Genomic DNA, 23,046 nt, shown 5'->3' on the forward strand with positions numbered 1-23,046 from the left:
TGCTTAAAAAAAAAAAACAACAAACATTATCAAGACAACATTTCTGTCCAGTGTTCATACAACAGTAGAAAAGAACTGGAAGTAAAATGCTGACATTTAAACAGTATTCAAAATACTTTCAAATCAGAGACAGAAAAATAATCAAATCGAATCTTCACAAAAATATATATTTCATCTACCTGTTTCATGTATCCTGTATGATTTACATCTGAAAAATGAAACTGTCAGAAGTACCTAAAAATTATTCAAATTTATCTACCCAAGTATGTGGGTGAAATTTGATAAAATAGAAACAGACACAGGAATTGACTGTGCAGCACATCAGTTCTGTTAAGCAGAGGCAGAGAATCTTTGTTTTCATATGACAATCCAGTACTCTCCTGTGAGAGACATCCCCTGTCCTCAAATTCTCTTCCAGAGAAAAGACAGATCACACATGCAAATGTTTCACCATGTTGCACTTGGGAAGAATGATGGAGAAATTGACAGAAACAGAAAACAAAACATGACTTTAGAAACGCTTTTTTAAAGTGTTTCATCATTATCTTCTGCCTCACAAAGACAGCAGACACACAGAAAAGGCCATCTGTCCACAGAGTCAAACACTTCACAAATAAAAGGTGTAGAAATAACAGTATCTAAGAGCTTAAATCACAGAACAAATCTCAATTAGTTTAGATCTGTACAAGGACATAATAGCAAGACTTGACAGGAAAGCCAAGCAGGCTATCTATATGTGCAGAACATTGGTGGAAGTACAACACTACAGTATTTTTGTAGGGTGTCTTGTAAGTTAAGGTTTTTATCCTAAGTCCTAAGGAGATGCCAGGGAAGAAGACTCAAAGAAAAATGAGCAAACGTAAGCAATTGTAATTAAACCCAAAAATGAAACAAACATATATAACTTCACATATATAACTAGAAAGAAAGATCAGAGTGGAGGGAGGGGACAACAAAATGCAACAGAAGGTAGACGTAGTCTCTCAAGCAGCAGAGTGATAAGGAGACTGCCACCATGTTTTTTTAGCCTAGTTAATAGATAATAAAAGAAAGAGACCACTCTAGAATCTCTAGAGCAAGATTCCTCTAGCATTCATACCTTCATGTTGAGGCTACATCCCTGAGGTACTCCAAATCTCTCAGTTATTTGCAGCTTTTAAAAACTGAAGGCTAGGCAATTTAGCAATCTTGCCTATGTAAAGCTACAAGAATCTAAATCCAAAATCTCCTTTCCATTAAGTTTATAAAAACTGTATAACATACAGAGTTCTTTTATTTTATTTATATGCCATACTCCACTTTTTTTTTGTGAAGTTATTTTGAAATTGATTGACTTGGGGTTTTTTTCCTCAGCTTGATTCCTTGAATTCTTTAGGTCCTGCTTCATGTCTGTAAGCCCATCAAAGTCCTCTTTGTGGAAGCAACAGAGACAAATCCCTAAAGCAGCAGAGAAGGCACAGGTATAGAGCAAGTGGGTTTATGGCAGCAAACAGGTGTCTGCTGTATATTCACCCCATTGTACTCCAGAAGCAAAGACAGCTACTTACCAGGTTTTTTCTTTGACATAAAGAAAATTCCCAGCTGATGTTAAACACATGCAATATTAAAAACATCCTGAGCATAACTGTCAAAGGTTATGAGCACAGCAGAACACAGTTTCCCTCCTGTGCCAAAACCAGCAGGGCTCTTCTGTGGTTTATTTAATTCTGAGAATAAGTTTATGAGTGATCAACTCTCCAACAGTACACAATTCTTGACAGCTACTATTTTCAGCAAATACGCTCTATGTTTTTTGGTCACTGAGCATTTCATTCTTCTCAGTATAAAGGTTCCAAGTGTGTCAGAGGTTTAAGAGTTGATCAAAGAGACCGGCAGCTGTGGGGGGTGGTGATGACATATTTTAACCCTGTTTGCTGTAGAGTCACCTTAGTACAACACAGAGTTCACACTTGAGATTTAATTCTCTGGGAGCACATTGAGTAGTCTGCTTGAGATTCAGTGTAGCTTGACTATACAAGAAATTAGTGACTGAGGACGCAACCAAGTGCTCAGAGCCGAGACTGGGTCCACATTCTCACTTTAGAGTTGCAGCAGATGAATGACCTGAGAAGCTGTTCCCAAAGGATTTCAGGCAACTGAGCGTTTCTAGTCTTTTTCAGATGCCAGCACTAACTTCCATCTACGTCAATCTAACATGAATACGGTATCTCCACATTAGGGGAATGATGACTTCTTCTAAAACTTATTAGCGTAACTATAAAAATAGTCAATACTTCAAAAGTGCACTATCAGAAACTTGTACAATTGATTGCATGTCTTACCACCGCCCAAGACATTTTACTTTACATAAAGAACATAAAGACATATCTCATAGTACACTGCCCAAAGGCAGTCTTCAAATGATGGGTGACAATTTTTTCTAAAATTAGAGCTGCAGGAGCTAGATACAAAAGTGAAGCCCTCTCTGTAAAAGTTTAAGCTCTTCAGTAGAAAATACAAGACACATTCATAAAATCAACTTTTTATTTTGATAAAATCCTTATAAATATCAAAGCAATGGATCAACTCCATTGTTTTCAATATGCAAGAAACATATAAAACTTTTGTTTATGATATGAAGCAGTAGCCTTATTGCTTTCTCTTCTGAGGCTACTCACTTGATAGGGAAACATATCAAAACCAACACTAAGTCTAAAAAGGGGTGTGAAAACATACAACACACTCTCGCTTTCTCCATGCACACTTTCCTGACATTCCCTTTAGGAATGAACTATCCTGAGGTCTTTTTAGCTGCATTCTTCTCTCTAAGCCAAAAAATAAAAAACAAAGGGTTTTTCCCTTTGTTTAATACTTGTACCTGCTGCTGCTGCTAAATGCCTTTTATTTCTCTAATGGCCTATTTGTGCTCTCCTTCAGAAAACATTCAAAAGGCGACAGCAGGCCTTGCAGCATATAATAGCTATATTCGGGGGAGGAGAAAACAAAAAAGTCCACCTGTCTTAAACTGAGCTAAAATATCTATATATCTATGTCTAATTTATTAAAATAGCATATAAATTCAATCCTGATTGTGATTTCCATCATATTTGTCCATCTAAGATCAAAAGACCCACTGAGGTAAAAGGCAGAGCCTATAAAACCTATAAAAAAATTAATTCATGGAAGATGAGTTGGTCAGAAGTACTACAGAGATTGATGGTAGTTGCTGCCCATAAAACCTCTAGCTGCCTCTTCCAGGTAGGTAATTATGTAGTTCTCACAGTTTGAGAGTAAATCTAATTCTATCCTAAGCTACATGCTATGGCAAGTTCATTAAAAAGAATAAAAATAAATTTGGCATAAAACAAACAATTATATTCAGATAACAAAAGCTCCTGAGAGAAACTCAGGCTCAAGTCAATTCATAAAGACGGACATTTCAACATATTGCTATTGAGGGCTGAGCTTTTTATTAGATATTGACTTGATTCCAGTTTCTTTGGCTTTCTCTGAATGTTCTCTTTGGTCTTGGCATGTAAGTGCAACCACCAAAGTTCAACTATGACAGCAGAACATCAGCCAGCACCTTGAGACATTACAGACCTGAGCAGTGCTGTGCTCCACTGCATAGTGTGAGGTATGCACAATGTGGATCACACTGCAGTGTCCAATGTGTCTAGCATGAAAGAGTCTGGAGCAACAGCCACCCCTGCCTTCTGATTTTAAGTGGTAAAAGTCTGATGCTACATGGATATAGTGTTATAGTTAGTCCCTTATTGTTCACCAAATGCAACAGACTGCATTTAGACCCAAACAATTCCCTCTATGCCTTTCTACCTTGCAGTTTTCAGGTTTCAGGACAATTTCATCACACACGTTATGAAATTCAGGAATACCTAATCCACCTGACATGATCAGGCAATATACAAAATCCTTACTATTTGCTTTTTAAAAAAACATCAGTCAGTACATGATTCCCGCTATGAAGCAGCCAGAATAACAGGATCATATAAACATCTGTTTTACTTAAATGCTGTTAGTCATTACTGCTTTTTGCAGGAAAGTGAAATGACAACATCATTGAAATAGTTTTTCCTTGAGAATTATATTGTGAAGTCCCATATAGAAGCTAAATGTTATGTTAGAGACCAGAAGAATAAACCCCGAACATCCTACACTGCCAATAATACCAGGCATCCTGTTCAATAATTTGGTGGGAAATTCTGGGCAACTCCTTTACCACATCTGACCCTTATGATTAGCAGTGACCTCTGTGCTCCCAAACCAACGCACTCAAACACAGTCAGACCTGTTAATGTCGATGAACCTGCAACAGCTCAGGACGTACTTGTCTGTGTGAAATGACTGCATGATAACCAGTAATAAAACAACACCTATTTGTTACAACAACTCAAGAAAAAAAAATTAAAAATCACAAAGTATATTAACTATTAAAATTAATTCAGCCTTTGGTTTCAGAGGGAGACTACTCTGGCTTTACTCCTTTAATTCCTTCTGACTTCTCGTCCTCTTAGAGGCTGGGGAGGCCGGTAGTTTCTCAGCAAGCAGCAGGCGACCTCGTCCTCAGCAGTGCTCAGGAGGCTGCGGAATTTGGCCAGCTGTGATCAATAGAGACATAAAGGTCAGCAGAAAACCCTCATATTGATACTAGTGAAAATGCAGTGCAAATATTAAAGATACTTGTCACCTTTTTTCCACTTGGGAGAACAGAGCTGTATTTTACTAAGGCATGTGGGGAATGGCAATTTCACCATTTTTCTCCTTGTAAACGAAAAAGGATGACTACAGAGAAAATCTCCCAAAATACATGTCAGCATGAAACTGTGCATAAGGATTACTTGTTTCCTATATTCACACTTTTCTTCCATAACCTCATCTAAATCAGGAGGGTTTATATTTTTTAGTTGGATTTCATAGCTTGGAGATTCTGGAATGTTTTTTGTCAAAAATTACATTATGTTTCTTATAGTAAACACATTCTGTGTATGTTTTCTTGCTCAAAGAGTATATTCACAATTAACCTGGAATTGCAGGTGTGGTGATATAGAAAGCTGCTGTAATTGGCACTTACTCAAATCAGGAGAGATTCCAAATTCTTTCCTTGTGAAGACACAGAACAAGCAGTTATTCATACCTCAGCATATGCTGATCCCAGCAGAAACTCCTAGCAGAACTCCACGTCTCAACCTCAGGAAATCTGAACCTGATTTAGTTTAGCATTTTGCTTTATTTCTACTATTTCCAATATTCACTATTTCTATATATCACCTTACTTCCCTTCTAGGTTGTCAAAGGTAGGACATTATAATTATAATAGAGCATTTAGTTGTATGGTACATTGCATCTTATTTGCATTAAGAGCAAAAAAGTTGGTGCTATCTTGCTTCATCCCATTCTAAAGCTAACGTTAGGAATTCAGGCTCCCTGTAAATTTATAAAAACTCAAAAGCTATTTTTAATTTCTTTCAACCTGAAAAGTTTAACAAAAAGTCAGTAGCAAACTCTAAAGCCCCAAAGAGATACAAACTTGAGGAATAAAATTAAATGGCAGAACAGTATCAGTCATAGTGCTGACTGATCAATCACAACAGTGGACATTGCTGGAAATACACACTTTTAGCTACATGCAACTTCATATTTATAAGAATATAGCATATTTCTACTTTACTACATAAGATATACCTGAAGTCTATGAAAAATGACTTGTAAAGAATCCCTGTAATTGACAGTTTCCCACACCATGTCCTCTGAACCTGTTACACATGGCTGTTTGTATACAGCATTTCACATTTTAGAATGTATTAATTACATATTTGCCCAAATAAGAAGCTTTTAACATGAACAATGTTTTTTCTTTAGAAAGTTGATACCTTAACACAAATTTTCAATCCTAGATCCTCACGCACTGCAGTGAGTCTTACAAAGCCAGATTGACTGGAAGAGATGCAGATGAGAAAAATGCGCACATTGAGCAAATAAATTACTTCAAATCAGTTGGAAACAGACTCTGAGGTCTCCTGACTAACAAGCATCCCATTCAGGAAGCTGTCTTAACATTTAGTATAAAGACTGAAGTCACCATTTCTGCTGAGTATGTGGTCTCTGGTCAGAAAAACTCTTTACACTCAAGAGCATCCACCCGCTGGGTGTCACTGTTGCAACGTTAAGATACATCATTAAGCTTAATTTAACAAGAAATGTAAACAGACTCTTTTATGATGTATCACAGTTTTCCTAAGACAGCCTAACACAAAACTCCAATTTATTACGATTGTATTTGCTTTTCACAATTCTAGTAAATTCATCAAGTTTTACATATCTGGAATGCAAGAATAAATTTACTATTCATCTGCCAGATAAAAATGCCAGAGAAGAGGCTTGAGCAGGATATGCAAGTAATCAAATCAAATGGAATTCCAGAATTCCTAAGCATCATCAGAACTCTTTTTTTTCCTGTAAGTTCCTTATGGGTTATTTTTGATTATTAATTTTTAGAGTATGCAGATTCTTTTAAAAAACAAATAATAAATAGCTGTTACAGAAAGAAAAGCAACAGGAAGTCAGGATAAATTTGATATACAAATTTTGTCTTTTGTAAGTAAGTTCTGCAATGACATATTTGTGGATGTTATTTGCAATTTCAAGTCTTACAAAAGCAACATTTTGATAGTGGTGACAAATCAAACAGTACCTGTTCAGAACAAACACTTATGGGTTCTCTCAGAACAATCCAGATGACACTCTCAAGAAGAGGTGGAACAGTAAGAGAGCCAAAGTAAGTCCAGTAGTCCAGGGACTTGGGAAGCAGACAGCTAGGATCAAAGTTTGTGAATAGTGCTTTTTTACCCTGGAAATTAAAAAAAAAGATCATTTGTATTCTAGGTTAATTATATTTAGAATTTTATTTCAAAGAAAAAAAAAAGAAAAAGAAAAAAACAGGGAAATGTTATTTAATGTTATTTATAAGCAAGAGGCCAAGATAAATCAAGGCAAAGGAGGTAGAGCTTGTTCCACTATCAGGTGGGCTGGCAGCATCCTGGATGATGGAGGTCCTCATCAGTCAGACTTTCTGACGAGGTCTTACCTCTGTGACAGCTTTGCTGCTGCTGTCCCTGCTGCCGGCAGGACACCATCAAAGGTGTCATTTTAGCATAGGCTCCCTTGAGTTACAAGTGACCACGAGATGGAAGTTGAATGGAGAGGACAGAAGATGTTAGACTTTCAGTGTGGTCTCTGTGGGGCTGGCAGAGTAACCCCACAGGTTACTGCCACTGGCTCCTCTCACCATTCGCTCCTCCCAGGTCCACGTGTTACTACTGTTTCTCTATGTTCCAGCTACCAGGCCAGAGATGACTGTACAAAACATCATGTTGAGAATCAGGCTGATTTATCTCACACAAAAAATAGAATTATTTCTCACTCTGTACCTCAGCAAAACAGGGGAAATACTTCCCTCATCTTTTTCACAGCTTTCCATAAAGTATGTTCTTCCCCTGCTACTATTCTCACAGCAACACATTCATCAGAGATTGGGTTCTGTGAGGAATTAGTATTTTCCTCTGATCTTTTACTGTATAAAAACTGTCTACTTAGTTTTCAGCCCAAGAAAAATGCTCCTAAACTATCTCAAACCAGATGTGGATAGCTATGATACCAGTAATCAGGGAACATGAAAGTGAAGGGAGTAGCGGCCAGGTTTCAAAAAATAAAAAAAAACACCAAAACAACAAAAGCAACTACCAATATTAGTATTTTTTTAGAAAAACTCATTTACCTTGATTCTGATGGTGTCCAAGCGGTCAGTAATCTTCTTCAGCTGAGGGTTGCATTCACCAATCTATTAAAACCAGAGAAAAGAGAAACACTGGAGCTCCAGGGAAAATAACAAACATAAATAATCAGAAAGGAAATGCATAATGAAACTGTTTTATATAATTCTCCTGTTATATGACTGTAAGATCTGACGGATTTTGTGAAGAAGCCTGTAACTACCTGGTCCTTGGAAATAGTACTGGTCACAAAGAAGATCCGCTCCATTGCTGATAATAACTATTCTGGCTACTCATAGTAATTATTTCAGCTACAAATGAATCACAAACTTTTCACTACAGGAGAACAGAAACCATTATTGTTCATGTTTTAATATGCAAGACATTAAAAGTGGCAAGCTTACATCTGTAATCTAAATTACTTAAAACATTGAAAACAGTGTTCTTATGTATCCCAAGAAGAATTTGTCTGCTCAGAGGTCCAGTAACACTTCCCCTTGAACCATTATAATGCAAACTTGAAAGACTGAATCACTGAAGCAGTTCTTTGCAACTGCTGCATGGAATAGCTTCCTGACTGTGCCAGCACCAGCACTAGCTGTGCTCAGGAAGCTGTGGCATCCACCAGAAACCACAGATTTGACCAAAGCCCTATCTTTTGCCATGGATTGTGTGAATTCTCCATCTGTTTCTTCATGCAGAACTCAATCAAGCTGTTGCACAAGTTTAATTCATCTTAGAACAGGTACAAATGGCAAAAAGGTATATAAGAATTATAAGGAAATTCTCCAGTTTCTGGTTTTGTTTTTTCTATTATTATTATTTTCTAGAAGAAACTACCAGCTCAGAAACAAGCTGTTAAAGAAACATTTGAATCAAATCAGATTGTCCCCATAAAGAAACCTATTAGTCAAGTACAGGTTATTTGGATCCATATAGGGGCAGCTGAATTAAGTTTCACATCTTATGCTGTACTGGAGTGCAAACTAGGCAAACAGAGAGTCTCACTGTCTCAAAAAATCTCTTAATCTGATATTTTTGTTCTTCAAGGAAGCATAGCTTTCCATATGGCCAGCTAAACACTATGAAGGAAACAAGTACAAAACAAGTATCTTTTTAGCAATAATTACACCAACCATCACGATTATCTCTTTGGGCTTATAATGCAGATTTATTAGGAGACCTGGAGCATTCTTTTCTTACCTTCAGAAATACAGCCATGACTGCTAATCCATCTGACTGACGAGCTGCCTCAACAAAGCTGGAATACTTCTCTGCATTCCAATGGACCACATGAAGCTGAAAAGCAAGAGACGCAGACAGCATCAACTCTCGCTGAACTGAAGCAGTGGCAAGTGAATACTACAACTTTCTGGGTTAGATACTCTACTTCACTCTTTTGTATGTAGAGCCATTCAGTGCAGATATTTCATGAAATCAGTAAACATATAGTTCACACAAATGGCAAAAGCATTTCCAGTGGCTGGGATTATTCAAAGTTTAGCAGGAATCAGCACACCACAGTGCCTGGCAAACTGCTGTTGGGCCCCCAGATTTTGAATTGGGAAGTTAAGACAAGAAAGCCAAAGGTTATATAACTAAAGGTTTTAAATCCATATTTAGTACAGCTGATTTTAAAGAGTGATTGAAATTCATGAAGATGTCATTAGTATTTTACTCATCTTTTTCTTTAATCAAGCTTTCAGCAACATTAATCGGCCACATAAATAGCTAGAAAACAGGCAGAAGAACACACATTAAACTTGCACTGACTCCTTGTCGCTTGTTTAGTTCAAGCTAAAAAGCAACATTTCATTTTTGATACTTTCCAAATGTTATTTTCTATGACCACCAGTAGTTAGGTCCTTACAAGCAGCTTGATTATCTCAGGTTTGAGCATTTCCAACATGTATTATTCTGGAACTGTCCTCTTGTACTTGCTTAAGCAGCGTAAAGACACCACCGAGCCAGGCGGAAAAAGGAAAAGCCCATGATCTCTACTCCCATGTCACCTAAGTCCCTCCTGCTAGACCAGGTTTCCTAATTCCTGACCACAATTCATGGTGGCAGCTCCTGGTTCTCAGGAAGCTCCAGGATGTCCCAGTCTCTGGACAGAGCATAAACACTCACACAGTACTTACATCTAAGTACTTCACAAACATTAATTACTTTCGCAAATCCTCAATGGATTAGTAAATCTTATTACCCACAGTTTTTAGACAGAGACGCTCAGAAGCAGGGCATGAGATTGGCTTTTCTAAAATTGGTGGCCATCTTTTCAGACACTGAACTTTACTCCTTAGGAGTGCTGAAAAGCAGCTTCATTGAATGACTTAAACTAGGATGTATCCCTGAAAAAAAAGGCTTCCTTTTGGAATATAGCACTTACAAGACATCTAAAGCAAAAGCAATTTAGGAAAGCTGGAACTTGCTTTAAAGGTTTCCTATGGGAAATAACATAGCTGCATGGTTGAAACAGGGATCTAGGAGAATGAAGATTTTTACTTTAAATCTCAATCCTTGCCTAACCTCTCTGAGTTTCAATTTTTCATATCTCTTACTTGGTCTTACTTTATGTTAATGTTTGTTAAGCACTTGGGCTCTAAAGTGCTGAAACATTACTTCCAGCAAGTAAGGAATACCACTGTAGTCAACAATAATATATGTATGGCCACGATGACACACATGCTGAGTCAGAGCTTCAGAAATCCTTGAAGGAAAGTTGCTAAAAATATTATAAATTAAACCAGGAAGAGAACATAGTCCACTAAACCCTTCACAAGTGCACTAGTGTCCTGGAGCTCATAGTGTCTGCACCACTCACTATTATAAGTTCAGAGAAGCTACATTGAACAACTTTTAAACAATTACCTTTTTACATACACAAAAAGGAAACAGATACTCTCAGTCAGAATTGACTTTTATTGTGGATTTGAAAAAAAAAAGGGAAAAAAAGCTAACAAAGAACAAAAAGGAAAATTCCCACAACTACTAACAGCCCACTCCACTCCCTCATAGCTTTGCCCCAAAAAAACCCAAGCCAACCATCCCAAAAAAATAAAATCCCCAAAGAAACAGAGCTGTGAAACACTTTTGGGTACAGACCCCTTCTCAATGGCTTGTGACTTCTCTGTAAGGAATATATCCCGTCTTACCACCGCTCTGTCACTGCAGCTTGTGAAGAGATCTTGATCAGACCATATGTTGTCACAAAGAATGGAGCCATGGATCACTTCTGCTTCCCGGTGGGATTAGAGGTCAAACATTGAAGCCTTCTTTACCTGTACACTAGTTCTTTCTTCAACTCAGTTGATGCTTTTTCTTGAAATCTTGCACATCTTCCTTAAAAGGTGAGCACTGAAACCATTTTCATGTCTCCTTCTGAGGTATTTTCTTTTGTGTGAACAATGCTCAGAAGCCTTGATTTTAATTCTGCGTTTCTTATCCCAAAGCCAAAGTGACATCTGGAGAGCTTCTTGTGGAGGGTTACCCAACCAACAGGTAACAGAAAGGTTTTTAGACTGGCTAGAAATTCAGAGATATTTTCTCCTTCTGTTTGGTTTCTTAGATGGGAAACATATAATTTTCTCAGCTAGAAATTTGGGGTTGGTACTTAATGGTTTTAAAGCACCTCTATTAATTCTTTATATTCCATCTCACCTGGTTCCTGTGGAAAACATAAGCCTTTAAACACTGCAAATATCACTTTTCCCCATTAGTGTTAGAAAACTGATCTTTTTTTCCTGACTGCTATCTCTTACATCACTTCCAGCAAAATCTGATCACACTACTGTGCATACATTGCATTTTTTTCTTCTGTAGTATTATGCCTTTTATTTGTCCATTACCATTTATTTTTACACGTTTTACTTCTTTTTAACCCCAGAAAACTCTTCCACTCTCTGAATTACCTGTTGTTAAAGACCTCAGTCTCATCAAAATACTCCATGTTACTTCCATTTGCAAAGAAGAATCTCATACTGAATACTTTTTCTTGCAGATTACTCAAATGCACCAAAGGAGACAGAGCAGGAGTGAAAGCTCCATGCCAGAGCAGATGGTGCATGTCTCCCTCCACTGAAACACATTACCCCACAGATAACAGGCATCCCACAGATACTCAAGTGCAGTTCTTAAAGTCATAACCACCACATTGCTAAGTGCACTACAAAATGCAATACTCTGTCTTTACACTGCACAGGCCCCAAATCAAATAATTCTGTTGTTTGTCATTGAAGTTGACTTTGAAAATGTTCTCCAAGGAAGAGACAGTGAAAGACAAAGTTTAAAATAGCTCTTGAACATTAAATCTTGCTCTTATCAAGCTCTTGTCTTCTGTACTCCTTTTTTAATCCTCTCCAAAGCTTTCAAATAGGTTCTCCTTTGAGAAAGGACCAAACATGCAACACTTCAGGAAGACTGCTCATCTTTTGATAAAATGCAGGGAAGATGAAAGGCGGGAAGAGGAGGGGCAACATTATTTTTACAATGGAAAACTAGTCACAAGCTTAGAGGTGCAGATGACTCCATGCAAAGCCTTACCTCTGCCGCATACTTCATCCCATCCACCGCGTGCTCAGAGCCGGCTTCATCGTTGGACCCCCAATGGAAGTGAATCTGGCGCAGCCTGTAGGTCCCGCTGAGTGGCCCCCCAGTCAGCACTGGAAACCCAAGCAGAGGAAAAGGCTTCACTGCAGGAACAGGAGCCTCTACCAACATCCTCTAACCTCACACCAAACTTCAGTCTTTGGACAGTTCTTTGCTCCTTCTCAAAAGCTCACTCAGATGGCTTCCCACTTCTTGGAAGTACTACAGAAACACTCACTCGTCCAGGATATGACTATCAAAATTGCATTTATGTGTAGATTAGTGGGTTATGGGCAACTAAAGGGTATGTTGTTATCTCCAGGTTTGTCTTGCTATGGGTTGGATATTTCTCAGAAAATGGGAAAATACTTCTATTTGCAACATTCAAGAGAGTTTCCTCTCTTGAATAAATTTGAAAGAATCACTAAGAAATTTGGCTTAAAATATAGATTTTATGAATAAAATGGGTGATCAGAAAAATGTAATGTCAGCACAATTTCTTCTCTTTGAAATTTGGAGGAAAATAGGCGGAGCTTAAAAAAATTTCAAGGCTCTTTCCTTCATTTGCAGCTAAATCTAGTTACATCAGATTGGAGTCGGAGAAAAAGGAGTTTATATTAACATAAATAAAAATAAGCCAACGCTGCATATGCATTGTACAACGGCAATATTACTGACAATTAGTCAGGGCTGGAAAGCATGTACTATGAGGACTGGCTAAGTACTTTGGGCTTGTCTAGTTTGGAGAAAAGGAGGCTGGGAAGTGTCCTCACTGCTCTCTACAGTTTCCTGAGGAGGGGAAGCAGAGAGGAAGCTGCTGGTCTCTTCTCCCAAGTATCCAGTGACAGGACTCATGGGAAAGGCTCAAAGCTGTGCCAAGGCAGGTTTAAACTGGACACTGGGAAGCATTTCTTTAACTGAGGGTGGTCAAACACTGGAACAGGTTTCCTAGAGAGGTGGTCGATGCCCCAAGCCTGTCAGTGTTTAAGAAGTGTTTGGACAATGCCCTTAACAACATGCTTCAACTTTTGGTCAGCCCTGAATTGCTCAGGCAGCTGGATCATTGTAGGTCCCTTCCAACTGAAAGAATCTGCTCTATTTTATTCTATTCTAACGCTATTCTCTTCTAATTCTATTCTGTTCTGATCTAATTCTATTCAACCTAACATGGATATGGGTAGGCTTTTCCTTGTTTTGCTTTTGCAAGTGCTCATCATTTGCGCATCAGAGTTAGAACCAAACCAGCTCTGCACAGAGACTTGAATGTGAATCACATTCAGAAAGATTCCTTATTCCCTGCAAAACAATTCATTCCATTCTCTGGGCTCCATATCTCCACTGAAGGTTTGGGAATAGTTTACTGGGTCATTATAGAAATTTTAAGGGAAAATGAGGGGAGCTTTACCCAGATGGTTTTTAAATTAAGAGCAGTAGGGAGGACAATGGCAATTTTTTCTCTCTTCTAGGTTTAGTCCCAAACCTAAACTTTCTTAGGAACAAAATACACCAAATAAAGATGAAAGAATTTTAAGTTGCCTATTTGCTAACACAAGTAGCCTGGTTAATGAAAAGGAACTGCGACTGTTTATATGGGGGGAAAAAATATTTGAGTTCTTTAAAGCTTCAACTCAAAACCATGCTTTTACACAGCCTACAGACAGAGGGGATGGGGAAATGGTACTCCTAACACAAATTCCTTCTTTCAAGGAATGAAAACTTTGAGGTAAATGATCCTAGAAATGTGTAAAGATTGGTGTTGTAACTGGCTGAGGGAAAACTATTATGTAGAAATGCATTGGCGTGAAATACTTCTGCTGAAAAATGTGAAAAACGGCCTGATGATGTATTTGTGCCACATCGTACAGTGATGGTAAATCTCTTTCATTCCAATTGTAATTAAGGAGGAGGTTGGTCAGAAGCTTTTTGGGCAAATATCAGTATCTCAAATTTTGAAAAATGTTAGAAGAAAATCAATAGACTAATTTCAAAGAATGGAGCTAATGTGGTACCAAAGAGCATAAACAGACTTAAACAAACAGTTACAGACCTGACAGCCCAGTTTCAATGCTGACCAAAGTGAAGAAATAGTTCATATGGAAGTCAGTTAATAATGCATTAAAAGATGCTAACGTATTTAGTACCAATTAATTTGATTTTTTTTTCATGAAACCAACACATAGCAGGAGTCCTTACTTCACAGGGGAGCCCCAGAAGCCAAATTTGGGCCCTAGAAAATTCAGTATTTTTTGAGCAATGACCTGAAAGAAAACAAAAACATTACTGATAAAGTTTGTCAGAGACAAATATTAGGGAAAATAGTGAATTACTCAGTTTATGGATGTGGATTGAAGAATCTAGTCCATACACAGAAGATATGGACTATGCTGAAGGAGACTGGGGATTACATCTGTTAATTATCTGATCTACATTTGCCAGTGCTTTGCCATGACATGAACTGTATTCTTGGAGATATGGCCTGAATAAAGGAGGATCACATTACCATTGTTTTGGTACCATGGTAAGCCTACAAAAATGCTATGTTCAGGCTCTGTCACTTCATGGATGGAATTAAGAAAGTGGAAGAGGTTCTTGGTGTATTCACATTCATTGCCTTTTTTTTTCAAAAAAAAGAGCTTAAAGGCTAAGTTGATATAACTCACATCAGCTGATGTGCTGTGAGGGTAATTAACAATTAGAACAACTTACCAAAGGCTGTGGTAGGTTCATCATCGCTGGAAAATTTGAAATCAAGATAGTGTGTTTTTCTAAGAGATGTGCTTTACTTCACCAGGGCCTACTAGGCTTGAAGCAGAGATTAATTCTGGGAAGTTCCGTGGCATCTGACACATACGAGGTCAGACCGATCACTGATGATCAGCTGGTGGCTCTCAGGCAACATCCAATGTTGCTTGTATTGACAGGAAATTTAAAACTAAGACTGTCCAGGAAACCAAAGCACGATGGTGTCTCCATCTATTTTTTTTCCTGTTGACACTATAAGCTAACAAGTCCTCAGGACTAATGGACAGGGTGATCAAAAATTAGTTTCCCTCTGGCTTTGACCCTTGGGAAAGCATTATATGGGCTTGGATCCTCAGCTAAGCCTCAGGCATCCACAAGATGATATTACTGCTTGAAGATTCTGTGCTCCTACAGTTTCAAGAGGGGTTACGCTGGCTTGCCTAACATCTAAGAGAAGGTTTTAAAGATGAAGGCACTAACCTTACAAAGACTATGCTAAACCAGAGAATTATTGCTTGCAAAAAGGGAAGCTACATACTCCTGGAAAAGACTGGGACAATAACACTTTTCAGAGAAGAAAAGGGATCACTTGGGATATATTTCACTTGTTCTGTATTGGCTCTTTCCTGACACAAGAAGTCCAAGTATGGGTTGTAAAAAGGGGAAAAACAAATAACCAAACCTGCAGCTAAATTCAGATAAGAGATTTGAGCGATTCAGTTGGAATGAACCTGTAATGAGACACAAAGGATTCATCTGCAGTGAGAGAGAGAGCAGCATTTGAAAAATTGTACACAACACTGTTCAGACATGATGGCTGGCACTACCCAGGTGGTTGGGGTGGATCAAACCACCGCTGTGAATAGGGAATCCCAGCACTTCCTGAGAAACACAATCTTGAACTCATGTACAAACACATTCCCACATTGTATCATGCTGAAAGACAGGGAAAAAAGGAATCTCTCATCTGGAGAAGCAAAGCCTTATTGTTCATGAGGAATTCATACCCAATAGTGAGATGTGCCCAGGCTCTATGCACTCTATACAGAAGACACAGTGCAACAGGAAAGGAACAAACCTGATCTGTTGATGGTGTCATCGAACTCCACACTGGTGGAGTGCCCGTTGTTAAGGATGATTTTAGCAGAAGCTGGATCATAATTGGGATTTAGAGGACGGAGGGAGGGATCATACTTGGTTTCCTCAGTTTTGATGTCAATGGGTGACTGACGGTCTCCATTAGCGACAGGAAAAACCTCCTTCCAGTGGGCAGGCCCTGCAACACATTGGAGGAGAAGTCTAAATTGATGACAGCACCCTCATTCTTATGAAAGAAAACTCTGCTTGAATTGTTCTCATTTGTATCTTTTAAATTCAAAAAGGATGAATCAGGAAAACACAGATCAAAATACTCAGCTACTTTTGCTGCATCACATCGCAACAGCAGCTCTCAGGACCCCTTCATGTACCTTGCATGTACCCTTGAACAAGGCCACATGCAGTATATAGATAATTATTCACAGTTAAGACTCAACTATGCACAAGAAACATACAACAAATGCTCATTCAAATCAAGCATCCTGTATCCAACAGACATTATGCCCTAATAAATTTCTGACATGCCATTTTTGCCTATTGTCATGTCTTATTATGTCTTTAAGGATTACCTCTTTTCTATCCAAATCCTCACATTAAGGATATTTTTTATACCTTAGTCATTTGCTGCAAAAGACCTGAGAACACATCTTCTAATGACTATGCTGAATGAGATGGGGAGATGTCAAAAAAGGTAAAAAAAGCTGAGTGGTTCACAGGCTCTTCTGGAGCCTGATGGCAGTGCCTGTAACCTAAGCACTGCTGCACCACCGGTCACCTCCAACTCTGCACACCAGCTGTCACAACAAAAGAGAGACTGTCACCCTCTAATCACAAAGTCTATATGCACACATGCACACACACACACTAGTGTAGCACTAACAAAATCCAAGAACAGGAACACTGATGACAGTGGTGCTTGCATGAGGTTTGGATTTCTACCACCTCCTGCTGATAAATGAAAGTAGATCTTCCAGACACAGACTTGCAGCACCATTATCAGCGTTAGGCAGAAATTAAAGGACTAAAGAAGTTGTTAACCAATACCAGTGATCTCAAGTTAGCCTTCCTCCCTCCACGCAAGCTAAGCCAAATGTAAGCTGAAAAGCTAATAAATCAATAATATGGATATGAGAAAATGGCAAATGCCATTCTAAAACAGTAAGAAAAGCTTCATTGATGAGATGTGTGAGTTATGTGTTATCTGCTAAACATCAGAGTTCTCAATAAGAATATCTATTCCATTTTCTAACCATACCTAGATAAAGAGGCCAAAGAAGAAAATATGAACAATAAGTTGCTTGGGGAATATATTCAGTAAATAAAGATAGAAAACAAGGTTTAGAATGGAAAAGAGGATAAAGTAAGGAGAAAGAGGAAAGGGAAAAAGAGAAAGGTGAAAGGGGAAAGTCTGCAGGACAAAGGATCTTTCAATATTAATAAATGTATAGCACTCCAGGCTTATAACGGATACGAAAGCATAATAAATCAACTAAGAGAGACTAGATACAAGAAAACCTTAATATAACCATGAGAATCTAATCTTACAAAATCTGCATCACTGGAAATCTTTGTAACTCTCTATATGGAAGGTAACTGATCTCAGTGTAAAAATTAGCCTGTTGGTTTGGGTCTTTTTGGATAGCTTAGCACTTAAACAAACATATTGACAAAAAAGGATTAAAATGTATGACACCGGGATTAACAGCCTAACATCAAAACTTGTTAGACATTTTTCTTTCCTTGACTTCAATAGAAGTAAACACAGCTGAGAAACTCACAGGTGCTCAAGGCGCCCCAACAGTAAATCAGGGAGGGAAGCTCCCGCAGCGCCGTGGGGCAGCAGCTTGCACAGCCATCTGGGCAGAGGCGGATTCTCCTCTGAGAAGCACCGAAAAACGGGAGACAAGGAGAACTTGTAAAGAACAGCCTAAGACTTAAGCCTCAGGCAGAAGAAAGGCAACGGCCTTTCGTCTTGAATTTGTTAAAAAGTCCTTTTGTTAATGACTGCATTAACTAAATGCATTAAGGAAATCGCTTCTAAGGCAGAAGATAAAAATCCTACTGGTTTGAAATATAAAACTGTTTCAACTTAATTTTTCTCACTTCACAAATGGTCATCAAAGCTATCCAATATTTTAATTACATACAGTTTAGCATATATTTAATTGCATTTAGATCCTAGTACCCCATAGTTAGAGGTGCAATGCGAAGTTTTATTCATAAGAACCATTACTCCATCATTTATACCTAACTACTGTGTCTTGGGATGCTTAAAAAAAATTTATTGTTACTTAATTTTAATGTTTCCAACATTCCTTAACTGAGAAAAGGCAAAATACATTTATATGCTTAACTACTTGGTCCATTTGCTCTAATTCCAAAATAACTACAGTTATTGTACATTACATAATATGAAAGATTTGCATTTAGAAACAATACAAAGATGCCTAAAAGAGGACCCAAGGCTGTGTTTCTATCATTAGCTAATTATTTTACAGTAAACTTCAGTTCTAAAAAGACATGGTAGTTGTTTTTGTACTTGTTCTTGGCTCAGATGACCAAAATACCATTTTGCTATGGTGATTAAACGTCTATCAGTAAACAAGACTACCAGAAATACGATCTTTCAAAATATAGAGAAAAATATCAGGAAACTTCAGCTCATTTTGTACCACCAGGGCATTATCAAGCAGTATTTCTTACTAGATAATCTATCAGCAATCTAATACAATTATTATACTCTTGCCACTCTAGGAAAACCGTGACTCAATTCATTACTACAGACCCTACCCCACCACAATCTCTGGATATGACAGTTGAAAAAAGTCATTACAGCTGGAAGAAATGCTCAAATGCATGTCATACAACTGGATTTAAGCAATGGGATCTCCAGGGTGAAAATTTCTTCTGAATTTGGACCTGAACTAGGTGCCTCCATATTAACATAATGTACACTTTAGTTTTATAAATATGTACTTTAAGACATATCCAGGAAAGTATAACTCACTACTCACCTCCCTTCATTTTTTCATTTACTGAAGGAAAATGATTAATATACTAATTTTTGAACTTACGATATGCTCTCTTGCTGTTGGGAAAGTGTTCTGTTGCTAGAGGCGATTACCTAGTAGCTCTTAACAATCAAAGCCATTGTGACCAACATTTATGACAAAAACCCAAACCATTTGCTCTGAAGATTTCATGCCTTTATTTTGGACACGGCATTACCAAATGCAATGCACACCTCTGACACTTTTAGGTCAGACTATCGCTGCATATACCACTCACCAGCACCGCACAAATCCAGTTCATGACACAGATCTCATAATGAAGGTAGTTAGGAATTTCCCAGGAAATAGAACTCATTGACAATGTTGTGTTTTTCTCCAACTGCAGTTAAAGATTATGAATTTCATCAAATGGATAGATTAACTTGAGATAAGCCAGTGAAGACACTTCAGGACACAGCTCAGTTCCAGGGAGCCTCTATATGTGCATAAATAGAGCATGTACAGGTGAAAAAGTGGATTTTTTTTTTGAGAGAGAGTTTGCTATTACATATAGAAAGTGTATTATTTTATTATGGTCTGACCTTGACAGAATCACATCCTTATTTATTCCTAAACAGAATCCATTGCCCAGTTTATCATCATACACAAAGTGCTTAAATTTATAAAGTTAGGTTTGCAAGTAATTTAGTTGCATATTAGCTTGCGATAAGATTAGCTCAAAAATCATTAAATGGGTAAAATAAGAGCTTTTTTCTAAAGCAGCTATCAAAATGATGTAATGATTCTTAGAGGAAAAAAAATCTATAAGGAGTTATAGTTGGACTCAAGTATCTTAAGGGTCTTTTCCAGCCTAAATGATTCTCTGTGGCTCTATGAATCATATCCCTTTTATTTATAAAATGTGTCACTGTTACAGTAGTAACTAGATCAAGAGAATTTTTGCAGTAAAAGACAATACACGTAAGTATTTTCCATATATTTCATTAAACAAATAGTAAACAGAAGGCAATTGACTTCCCACTGTGGTTCCTTCCAACCTTACTCATTCTGTGATTCTGTGATTTGCCTTTTAACTAAGGGAATTCCCCAGTAAACTAAAAGGACTGTTCCTGTGAAGGGCGAGAACATTCCCCTCTTGACAGGAACCTTGAGCAGCACTGAAAAGCATTAATGATGCCACAGTGAAGCCAGTTTTCAAGATTTCAATATTGTGCCTCTATAGATAAGCACCATCAAAACTCTTACCATCTGAGGTAAGAAAAGTGGCAAGAAAGCAAAGGTCGAGGTTTTCATAGAAATAAAATGCTGCCTTATTGCATTTCAGAAATACATGCATCAAAACAACCAAGAACTTCTATATGGTAAGCTACTGGTAGCAGGGAGGCTACAAGGGTGGCTTCTGTGAGAAGCTGTAGAACCTTCCCGGCGGGGTACCCATGCTGGAGCAGTTTGTGAAGAACTGCAGCCTGTGGGAAGGATTGACATTGGAGAAGTCCATAGTGGGCTTCTCTCCATGGGCCCCCAAGCGGCAGCAGGGGCAGAGTGTGAGGAGTTCTCCCGCTTAGGAGGAAGGAGAGGCAGAGACAACATGTGATGAACTGACTGCAGTCCCCACTCCTCGTCCCCTGCACTGCTGCAGGGGAGGATGTAGAGAAAATCAAGAGTGAAGCTGAGCCTGCAATAAAGGGAGGGGTGGAGGGAAGTTGTTTTAAAGATTTAGTTTTATTTTCTCATTACCCTACTCTGATTTGATAGGCAACAAATAAAACTAATTGTCCCCAGTTGAGTCTGTTCTGCCCACGATGGTAAGTGGTGAGTGATCTCTCCCTGTCCTTATCTTGACCCACAAGCCTTTCAGTCTATTTTTGCTCCCCTGTCCAGCTGAGGAGGAGAGTGACAGAGCTGCTTTGGTGAACACCTGGCATCTAGCCAGGGTCAATCACCAAAACTTTTAATTGTCTGTAACAGTGGGCCCATGTCCTATATATAAATATACCATATAGGCAGACATGTATATGTAATATTTGACAGTTCACTTTATGCATGCAATGATTTATGTTGCAACTGTTGCAAGTAACAAATGCAGAACTCAGAGGGAACACAGATGTCTTTTCAACTCCGCAGGCAGTCAACTATAGATATAAGCGCACCAGATTTAACTAATTTCACTTTGTTTCTGCCTCATGAGTTGCAAAAGTTGATCTTAGTTTCAGGGAACCTATTTTATGCCTCTCTCCTTTAGTCTCCTGTGAGAGGCAGGGGAAAGGGGGTGGACTGATGAGGAACTACCCACCTCACAGCTGCTGGGGGCTCCAAAAAAGAAGAGAGTGAAAGGCAAACTCCATCTCAAATACGTTATCAGCCAGTAAACAGTGTTTTAGGAGAAATGGGGCCCCAAGCAAGGTCCAGGGCTACCCCTATAGAGACACTGGTGGCCTCCCCTCTCTAGAAGTTGAGAATAGCAAACAAGGAGAGATAGGATAAGGCAGGGAGAGTGGGCTTCTTATCTGGACTGTGCAGGTGAAGCTCACAGCATGGAAACATATGGAGAAACAAATTTGAAAAACAAGACCCATTTACGTCTTCAGGGGAGGGGTAGAGTAGACTGCATAACAGCAGATAACACACCTAATCATTGCAACATCACTGTGATCCACCACCACCTAGTTTTTCAGGAAAAGTACATCCATCCAGAAAAGACAGAACAAGAGGGCCAGAAAGGAAAGGTAGTACGTGCACAAACAGTATTCCGAAATCTATATATTCTTACAGGCATTAGTATATGCAAATATATAGCTGTCTCCTTTTACTGTCATGGTGTCTTATTTCTCTGTGTACAGACAATACAAGTTATTCCATGTATTTTGTCAGAGCCAATTTTCAAAATCACTTCTACTTGCATGACTTGTGAGACCGTCTGCACACAGGAGCAGCGTTTGCATGACTTAAAATGCAAACCAGAACAAAGTCTTTAAGCCTGCTGATGAGTACATCTTGGGACTTCAAAGACCGGCAAGATTAAGGAAACCATGGAACAACTAAAATCCAAAAGCATTTCCTCTTCGGTGCATAGTTATACATTTAAATGACCAATTCTAGTAACCAAGATTTCCCACCGTGTAACAGAAACAGAAAACAGGTGGAATCAGAAAGGCACTGCCGATACAGCAGCTCCGATCAGTGTGACTGTTCAACAAGTACTCGATGTGCACACGCAACTGTTCAGCTACACGAGCAAACGAAATCGCGACCGGGAACGTGACAGACCCGACTCGAGCCAAGCCCCGGCCCGACTCTGCAGGCGATGCCTCACGCACGGACACCTCTCTCAGCCGCCTGCCTTGCAGAATGCCGAGACAAAAATCTGCTCGCTCTCACGCTGCAAAGCCTCGACAGCATCTCAGCTCATCCAGCTTTCCCGCGGGCGCGGGAGCTGCCGAGCCCGGCGGCGGGAGGTGCCCTCGGGGGGACCCCGCCGGCCGCCCCGACGACCCCCCGCCCGCCGCTCCCCTACCGTTGTGCTCGTCGTATCCCCAGTGCAGCATGGCTCTGCTCTCCTGCCGGCACAGGACGGACGGGACGGGCTGGGACAGGACAGGATGGGACGGGCTAGGACGGGAGAGGCGGCTGCGCCCGATTTGAAGGCGACGGGCGGCGACGCCCCGATCCTCGGGCGCTGATAAGGAGCCTGCGGTGCTCCGGCCCCCGGCCCGTCGGTGCCGGCTCTCGGCCCAAGCCCTCCACCGCCCAGCCTGCGCCCAGCACCGTCGGGGCCACCCGGGGCCGCAGTGCCATCTCTCCAGGGCCCGCTCCAAAAGAGGGAAGGTGCTGTCCCTCCG

The 23,046-nt window shown here is 39.3% G+C and overlaps 1 protein-coding gene across 4 annotated transcripts; it reads right to left on the reverse strand.

Moving 5' to 3' along the window:
- Positions 1-3,120: 3,120 nt before the first annotated feature.
- LOC113968228 (carbonic anhydrase 13-like) lies at positions 3,121-22,816 on the reverse strand. Of its 4 annotated transcripts, XM_027684881.1 has the most exons (9): positions 22,722-22,816; positions 16,177-16,374; positions 15,781-15,829; positions 15,063-15,088; positions 12,312-12,430; positions 8,973-9,068; positions 7,775-7,837; positions 6,692-6,847; positions 3,121-4,598 (listed from the first exon to the last, which is right to left on the reverse strand). In XM_027684881.1, the coding sequence occupies exons 1-9, from the start codon at positions 22,750-22,752 to the stop codon at positions 4,485-4,487; spliced, it is 852 nt and encodes a 283-aa protein (XP_027540682.1). In that variant the 5' UTR covers positions 22,753-22,816; the 3' UTR covers positions 3,121-4,484. The 4 variants fall into 4 exon arrangements, with proteins under 4 accessions (XP_027540682.1, XP_027540431.1, XP_027540594.1 ...); XM_027684630.1 differs by lacking the exons at positions 15,063-15,088; positions 15,781-15,829; XM_027684793.1 differs by lacking the exons at positions 15,781-15,829; positions 16,177-16,374; positions 22,722-22,816 and adding an exon at positions 14,550-14,614 and having other exon boundaries at positions 15,063-15,664.
- Positions 22,817-23,046: the final 230 nt, after the last annotated feature.

The sequence above is a fragment of the Neopelma chrysocephalum genome, unplaced genomic scaffold, assembly GCF_003984885.1.
Source record: "Neopelma chrysocephalum unplaced genomic scaffold, ASM398488v2 Primary Assembly neopelma1_22, whole genome shotgun sequence".
Classification (NCBI taxonomy): Eukaryota; Metazoa; Chordata; class Aves; order Passeriformes; family Pipridae; genus Neopelma; species Neopelma chrysocephalum.